This window comes from Triticum aestivum, chromosome 7A, assembly GCF_018294505.1.
Source record: "Triticum aestivum cultivar Chinese Spring chromosome 7A, IWGSC CS RefSeq v2.1, whole genome shotgun sequence".
NCBI lineage: Eukaryota > Viridiplantae > Streptophyta > Magnoliopsida > Poales > Poaceae > Triticum > Triticum aestivum.
Genome location: NC_057812.1, coordinates 727317920 through 727326998, shown reverse-complemented (window position 1 = coordinate 727326998; position 9079 = coordinate 727317920). Strand labels below are relative to the sequence as shown.

The following is a 9079-nucleotide window of genomic DNA, read 5'->3' as shown; positions in this document are numbered from 1 at the left end:
GTTTGCTGGAGGGTGAATTATATTATCTGCAAAAATTGCAGGAACAACTTCTCGTCGACATCGACTGCATCAAGGAAGGTATTAATTAATTTGCCTCCTGTTTTGTTTTACCTTTCATCATCGATGGATTATTTCATCTCTTGGTGAAATTCGATCGGACTGTTTGAATAGACCGAAACGACTGGAATTCTTGGATTAGAGACGTGTGGATTTTTCACCCACTGAGACGCAAGGATAGCACCTCATACCTCGATCAGCATTATGGATAATTAAGCTACATCGATCACACAAAGCTACTGTAGGTACGTAGCTTGCACAATGAACCTGAATACCTGATCACAGACAGCTACTCAATATTATTGCAGTGAACTGGTAGTGGTACTCCTCATGCTCATGGTTGCAGCTTACTATAGCACGGTGGCAGAGCAGGTTAAAAAGGCCACAATCTACATTGAAGGCCCTGCTTGCTTACTCCCTCCGTCCACTCTTCAGCTTCCTGTGTTCTTTCCCCATCTTCACCAACCACTTGTTATTTTCTTTCTTCCCCTGGGCTGGAGACAAATAAACTCTTTCTGCCTACTAACAAACCACGAGGAAGAGACAGGAAATATCATGTTTCGTTTCACTCGATGGTACGCTGATGGATGCTTAAGTGATGTCACGTGCACGGGCCTTGAAGACCGCTACACCGCCAGCACGAGATCTGAAGCCAAGTAGTGTTGTTTATAGTGTGGCTCAATGGCATGCTTTACTAACATATAACAGTGTTTAGTTTAGTTTAGTAACAGTCCAGCGCCTTTTAAATTGGCGGCCAGCGCAAGATCTAAGGCTAATGGATGCTTTACTTACTTGGGGGCAACGACTTTGACTCATGAATTGAAAATCCACACTTGCCAAGGTAGTACACTACTAAAGAATTAAATCTTTCAAAAGATTCCAGTAACATCCTCTGAATAACGGGGCTGCAGTCAGCTTTCAGGGTTGGGGTTCAAACTCTTTCGGCAAAGCAAATAACGTACTACCATGGGTTGTCAGAATGCCTAGCTAGCTTCCTCAATTGTTTAGTTGTTCGGTTGTGCATATACTGTAACTCACTAATTCGATGCCACTGAATATCTGAAAGTTTTTCTGTAGAACTGATAATTTTACATATTTTAATTGTAGAATCGTTGCATAACAGGGAGGGCAGGAAACATTGCATCTCTTTTCCGGTAACGTTTCTGCAGAGAACAAGGTCATCGCTATTTCAATCCCTTCTCCAGAGAAATAAGGTGTGATGACTTATTTAATGCATGTTTTCAGATTTATTTGTGAGATTTAAAATGCTTACAGAGTAATATTGATATGTGCTTCTGTAAGATATATACTAGTACTATGTCGGCATGTTGTATTTGTAGCGAAAATAATCAGTCTCCATCGCACAAACTCTGACTCAAAACCCTAGCTAAATGGTACTCTGACTCAAAACACGACATCAACAGCTGAAGATAAATGGTATTCCCGCCGATCCAAAATAAGTGTCGAGGTTTTAGTTAATATTTGAACTAAAACCACGACACGACACTTTGGTTCGGAGGGAGTAGAATCAAGCTGTTGGCCGGAGCTATATATGAGAGCTTGAGAGAGTGTTTTCTCATTATTTCTTCCTCCATTTATTCATGAAAGGGAAAGCGTGTGAACTGCCTGCTCGCGGTACAAAGGCATGGCTCGCACAAAACGCGGTTCATGCTAACAAACTAGCTAACAGAAAATGGGAAATAGTTTTAGGAAAACAGTAACTAAATCCTAGGAGTAACTAAGAAAGCTGACGTGCCAGAATTAATCAAACACCACTACTAGCTAGGAGCAGCTAGCAAACCTGGCTCCATCTATGTGCTCATGAAATAATCGTCATGTCCAGTTGGCTTACCAAGGACGCGAGCCTGAGTGTCAGGGAAGAATTCGAATCCCGGTATCATCCAGGTCGTGCCGGCCTTGCTTACGGCGACGGGGTAGGTGAGAAGGTGGCCTGGGAGGTCGCTCGTAAGCTCGTCGCCGACGTAGAGGTTCCAGTACTCATCGGCCATCTTGTTGACCCTCCGCACGCATTCTACGCTCCCCGGGCGGAGGAAGTCGTCGTGCGTCTTGCCGAGGTGCTCATACCAGAGCGACATCCGGAAGCCATGGACGTGCCCTTTGGCGAGCTCAGTACCGGTGTTGATGCGGTGCGGCTGGTACGTGCCAATGGCGATCTCGGTGTCCCTGTTCCCCGCCATGGACCGCTCATTGAGGTTGGCAGATCCGACAATGATGTACTCGTCATCAACTGAACAAGACGAGACGTGCATATTAGTTAGCGATCAAGCAATGCAATGCAATGCAAGCACACAATAACAGAGGGGAGATATTACGTACCTATCATCATCTTGGAGTGAACGTAGATCATGAACCGGCGTGCATTCTGCGCCTTGGCATAGTCCGTCCCGTCCTCTGGGCTTTTCGCAGGCTGGTACTCGCCGCCCTCTGGGTTCCTCGCCTCGCGGTTCCCTAAGCAGAAGAAGGTAAGGTAGTCCCTGGGATCGGCGTCTATGTTCTTGGCCTGCAGCGCAGCGGCGATGTCGTTGTACATCATGGACATGGTCCTCCTCTGGTTGTCCAGCATCGCCTGCCTGTACATATGCGTAGGGTAGCCTTCCGACCACATGGGGACCACGACGTAGACCGCGAAGCGCTCACCGGCCTCGATCTTCCTCACGATCTTGAGAGACAGCTCTCTGGGGATCGTGTGATTCGCCTGGACTGCCGCCGGATCTATGCCGACGCCGGACTTCCACTGGAAGGAACTGCCGATGAAGTACTGGTTCTCGATGTAGATGAAGCTCTTTGCGGCACGTATGGCATGGATGTAGGCGTCCTGGATGCTCCTCTCGAACACATGGTGCTTGTCCTGGACGAGGCCGGCCTCGTAGGTAGCCTCCATGGAGTCGGGGAAGCCCACGGTGGCCATGTTGTCGATGGACCGGAACAGCTGCACACTCCACGCCTCCTGGTCGCCGGGGAGTGTCACTGGCAATGAGGACGGTGCGACCTTGCCCTCGATGGCTACAAGGTCGACCAGGTGCTCCTTGTCACCGCCTTGTATCCTCCATCGTTGCTCGAAGTTGTGGAGCACGTCCCATGCCACAGGGCCCTCGACCTTGGCGTGGATGTCGTGCCATGGCTCCCTGGGCCCGCCCTTCTCGAGCGTCGCACCCTCGTCCCTGAAGTTGGTTTGGTTGAAGTCCTTGCTGTGCGCCTGCCCCGTGCCCAGCGTCCTGAACAGGGAGTGGGACTGCGTGTCGTAGCGTCCATAGCTCACGTCGAGGCCGCCGAGGAAGCTGACGATCTGGCGGCGCCCGTCCGACAACGACGACGAAGGCAGCTCCTGGTCGACGACGATTGCCTTCTGGTGGTGGCTGTAAAAGATGGAGTCGGTAGGTCTCTTGGCGTCGAAGATGTAGCCTCTGAGGTACATGTTCCTCGGGCAGAGGACGCACTGCACGCGGCTGCCGCGGAAGTACTTTTCCGTCAGCTCATCCCTCGTGTCCAAGAGGCCGGCTTCATACACGCCTTCGATGGAGGAGACGTCGTTCCACACCAGCAGGAGCACGTGCACGCCCTCGCTGGCCTTGCGCTTCAGGAGCTCGCCGAGGGTTTCCTGCTGCTCCCCGTCCCGCACCAGCGTGATGTGGGGGAACACCGACCAGCCGGTGATGTACACCAGATGCCGTGCATTGCTGATGGCGTCGTACAGGTCTTCCCAGCAGTGCCCAGGCTTGTAGAGCCCGCCGCCGTCGAGCTGGATCTTGGGGTCGAACTCCTCAGACGCGTGCGCGTCCTGGTACAGGGTGACCTTGCACCCCGTCCTCTGCGAAAAGAAGGTATGGGGCACCTTGGCGCCGCCAACGCCGACACCGCCGCCCCACGCCAGGCCTTGGTCAGCGACATCGCGGAAGTTGATCTGCACCTGTATCTTGGGCCCATCCCAGAGCTTCTTCCTGTTGGCGCCAAGGACGTCGAACCAGCGGTCGATCGTGTCGTCGCTGTTGAGGAGCTCCAGAGCGGGCAGGTAGGCGCTGCCGAGGACTGTGTCATCGGCGAGGCCGAGCTGCTCGATCATGACCGAGATGACGACGTCGGCGGCGTGGTGGGCGCAGTAGGCGCGGAGCGGCTCGTTCCATCGCGCGATTCCCGTTGAAGGGACGGCTATGGTACGCGTCCGGGCGACGCATGCACTGCCGAGGTAGATGGCCGCGTACACCCGCGGCAGGCCCTTGCCCAAACCCGTCGTCTCCTGGACACCTTGCACAATCTACGTACGGGAATAGCTTTTAGTTAAGTCGATAATTCAGAGTGTAAGGTAGACCATAGTTTTAAATAGCTAGTTATGTCATTCAGCGATGACTCTGTCAAAAACTATAGCAAAGCTAGCTAAAGCCCATTTAGCATTTCTAAAATAATAATAATAAATGAAAAAATATGCATGCAATCATGCATCACATGTGATATATCCCATATACTTGACATATAAATGTTCACACTAAAACATTCGAGCACTGATAAGGCATCCTAATTCAATAACCAAGTTTTGCATCAATATATATAACAAGAAGGTAGAATGAGATAGAAATTTGGGCCGCTGCGACGTGACTTCCGAAAAGCCTAGAAAGTTTTGGTCCAATAGCAACTTATAGCGCTGCTAAATGACTCCAGATTTAGTACTACAGCAGAAAATAGCAAGTTTTAGCAGCATTTTCGATTTATCACTAAAAATGTAAAGCTTTAACGGGAGGGCTCTTTAATTAGTGACACTATAGCGAAGCTAACTTTGGTGTAAAATGAAAAGACCAACAAGACATCCAGCTGACGTACATTGCCGAGGAAACTGGGGACGATGCCGGTGTGGCGGGAGCGATCGTGGATGTTGTCGGCCCCCACGATGGTAGCATTGATGGTGCCATGGAGCCGCAGATTCGCCATTGCTTGCTAGCTCCTTGGATTGCTAAGGAGAACGGGAATGGAGGATGTGGTGGTGAGTGGTGACCGGTGGGCAAGCTGCTTCACTTGGATGATGTCACGAGGTGTTGCTAGGCAGTGCATTTATAGCACAAGATTGAGAGATGGAGGCTAAGTTCATCCATTCTTGCTTCAGATAAGACCAGCAGCGTCCACAAGGAGGTGCACTATTCAAATTACCAAGCGCCCAATTGGCAAAGTGATTTGTATGTTAATCATGTGTCAGTGCCACTTGGCCAATTGGTTCGTTGGTTAATGATGTGCCACGGCCAGTTGCCTCAGTCGATTCTAGGCAGTGCATTCAACGGATCCTATCCAAATTACCAATTGGCCAATTGGAAGTGTTGCTAAGCGTTGCGCACAGGTCCAACGAGAAAGATGCTTCAAAACGTGCGTGTGGACTGAGAGCTGGAGGCTTAGTTCATCGATTCTTGCTTTCAGATCCGCCGCGTCCACAAGGATCGAGGTGCAGCTGTGGATCCTATTCAAATCACCTAGCGCCAAATTAGCCAAGTGATTTATAGGTTAATCCATCATGTGCCACTTGCATGGCTAGATGCCATTCACATAACCTAGCACCCACGAATTGGTCTATAGGTTAATCATGTGCCACTTCCCTCAGTCGCATGTGCTAAACCGAACCGTGCGGAAAGCCCAATCTTGACGCTAGCTACATCCTTATCCGACTTGTTACAAATAAAATAGTCATTAACATGCTTGTTTGGCTGTTACTTTTTCGTACACATGGAAATCATTGGAAACAAGCACCATCGAAATATTATTAATGCATGAGAAGTCCAATATTATTATTTTCACCTTAATAATAGACATATTTAGCTTTTAATGACATAAATCATACTACGTGGTGCCGTCAATCTAGTTGACCAGATCCATCAATGAGATGGGCATTCATAATTTTACTACGCATGTGATTACGAGCTGCAAAACCAGTTTGCTAGGACTTTGGTAACCTAGATTTGCTTCGCACGCACATATTCTGCACCTTGCTTCAAGTGTAAACTGAGAGCTGGAGGCTAAGGTAAATAACTCTTACTTCAGATATGCAGTGTCCATAAGGAGGTGCAGCCTTGGATCCTATTCAAACTACCTACGCCCAATTGGCCAATTCATTTTATGCTAATAAAAAGCTGAAACCATCCAGGACTAGCCCTTCGAGGAAAAATTTTATAGAAGAAACTCTAAACACAATGGGTCAGTCCGTGACTCGAAGCAGGGTGGGCGAGATAGCTCTGTGCTATCCTAGCCAATAGGGTGACACCCTGTTCTTGTTTTTGTGCTAATCATGTCCCACTTAGCAAGTTGCCTCAATCACATCTGCTGCAATGGTCTGTGTATAAAGCATGTCCCATCTTAGAGCAACTCTAGCAACTCTAGCAGATCATCTGCAATGGTCTGTGTGTAAAGCATGTCCCATCTTGAAGCTACATCTTAGGATTTTTTTTCTTTTTGAGATTCAGAGTAGAAAAATTACTCTGCTGAAACTACAAATTCAGATATCATAAGCGGGCGGAGGCAGTCCGGTGCGTCCGCAATCCTCTCCTGGTCTTCCGAATTCCTGGTGAATGCTACAAGCCCATGAGAAAGGGCATTGCATAATCTCCCCACGCAGCTGATACTATGATCCGAGAAGTTTGTGAGTGGTTGCTTGATGTCTCTTAGAAGTCCATAGCAGGGGAGCGGGACTGGTTCCAGTCATCAGTTCCTTCAGCAGAATTTGGTAGTCCAAGTTCCAAAAACACAGGGCCCATGTAGACCCTCGAGAGTGCGTTCAACCCAATAAGGGCTGCTTTTGCTTCGGCCTCCACAACACCTGTAGAAGATTCACTCGTTTCCTCCATGTACGAGGTATCCGAATTTAGTTTGATTGATCCCACGGCCGGCCCTGTCCGGTGTGAGTGTTTCGTTGTGGGGCAGCGGGGTTGCTGCACCGCAATGGCACCCACACCTTTTCCTGTTTCATGATCGCCACTCATTTCCGCCGTTTTAAATTCTTCAGAATACCTCAGCAAGAACTGCACAGTTCCCATAATCGATTCTTTGCCCGTATTGCGAATGTAGTCCTCATGTAGGTGCTAGCATATCCACAATTGGAGCAGAATATTCAGTGTCAAGGAGCACCTGAAGCCAGTCCTTCCCCGTGTACCTAAAGGCTCTCTCATCAGGGAGCGACCATTCTTTCCTCATAGCTGTTCTGAGTGCTCTACTCTTTATGCAGGAAACAACCGCATGGTACTTGCAGCATATATTGCAGATGGCATCCAACTCAATAGTTATTCTAAACTTGTTTTTCTTTGTCGCTAGAGTATTAGTAGCGACCCTCCATCCAAAAATCCTGAATTTTTGTGGTACCTTAGCTTTCCATATCAGATCCCAGATAGATCGATCATCCGCCTCTCTAATCGAGCTAGAAGGAGCAGCGAGCTAGTTTGCAGATTGGCCGCTAGCTCATATGTGCTTCTCACCGAAAACATCCTGTTCTTCTCATAATGCCATGCGATGCAGTCCTTTGCCTCTGATCTTGGGATGGTAATCTTGCAAATCTCTTCTACATCAAACTAGTGGAAAATTTGGCGTATGAACTTCACATTCCATTCCTTACTCCCCGCTTCCATGAGTTGGTTAACCCACCGGAGTCTAGACCTCTTTATGAATGTTGTCGCCTTGATGCCCTCTTTCAAGGCTTCTCCACCCCAAGCACACTTTGCGACGATCAAGCTCCACGACAACGAGCATGAGGATAGTACCACCAAGATGTCCAAGCCCGACAACGCTCCGAAGTTCGACTTCACTGCCATCCCTCTTTGTGGCATTGACGATGCCGAGTCTACCATGACTCTTTTTGAAGATGGTGCAGCGACGACTACGACTACGGAGCCAATTAAGGACCAAGATTTGGAGGCGAGCGACAAGGTGGTGAGCAAGGATGATGCTTGCATCTTTGGAGGCGAGAGTTATGATGTGCCATCTTCGGCCTTCATCAACGGCGACAATGACGAGATGGCTGAGCATGAGATTTTCCCCTCGACCACGGCGGTGTTTGGAGATGAGTTAAGAGACTTGTGCCACCATATTGAGAGTGAGAGCGACTTCACCACTAGCCCCATATATAATGAGTTGCCCCAATTTTCATGCGAGGAGAGCCGCAACCCACACCAATTGAGTGAGATGAGTGACTCAATCATATGTAACTTTGGGTGCATCTACTTTGAGGGAGTGAGTGAGCCACCACAAGAGTTGAGAGAGGAAGTTGATAGGTCTTGTGAGGACATTGTGAACTCTAACGACTTAACCTCTACCTCTATTGTGTCTTCTCATTTGGTGCTAGATCTCATATATGATGACGCGCACCGATCCTCGACGACTTCGCTCTTCCTTTCAACAAGACGATGTCCATGGTGGAATATGATCCACCCCACATGGTTCCATCACGATGAAGATGGCCACAATTTGGTCTTTACCACCTCACCTACACCACATGAGTAAAATGACAAAGGTAAAATAGGTGAAAGTGATGCTCTTGTCCCACTAGTGAATATTGATTGCTTGTATGATGTCGATCCAACTATTGCCATGCTTCATGCTAGTCTGATTTTCCCATGCGGTGATTTACCCATTTATGATGAGTTTGATGATTGCCATGTAAAGTCTATTAGTTGTGATGTCATGTTGTATAGGATTTTTTGTGATAATTTTCTCGGTCACATCATGTTTGACAGTCCTCTTAACTTGTCATATGCTATGCATGAGATCATCAATATGCCATATTTGCAATCTCGTTGTAACAACTATGCATATGCCATTAAAATGAACCCAATTTGTACATATGGCATAGACGACAAGCCCATAGTTATTTGCATTTTTTTGTGATGATATGGATATGCTAGTTGCGTCAACCGATTCTAGGCAGTGCATCCAATGGTTCCTATTCAAATTACCTATTTGCCAATTCGAGGTGTTGCTAAGCAGTGCACTTATAGCCGGTACTGGTCCAAGGAGAAAGATGCTTCAACATGTGCGTGTGGAT

At 48.2% G+C, this 9079-nt stretch overlaps 1 protein-coding gene across 1 annotated transcript; it reads right to left on the bottom strand.

Annotated features, from left to right (window-relative positions):
- Positions 1-1628: 1628 nt before the first annotated feature.
- LOC123147117 (phospholipase D alpha 2) lies at positions 1629-5116 on the bottom strand. Its single transcript, XM_044566355.1, has 3 exons — positions 4891-5116; positions 2395-4330; positions 1629-2305 (listed from the first exon to the last, which is right to left on the bottom strand). The coding sequence occupies exons 1-3, from the start codon at positions 4996-4998 to the stop codon at positions 1869-1871; spliced, it is 2481 nt and encodes an 826-aa protein (XP_044422290.1). The 5' UTR covers positions 4999-5116; the 3' UTR covers positions 1629-1868.
- Positions 5117-9079: the final 3963 nt, after the last annotated feature.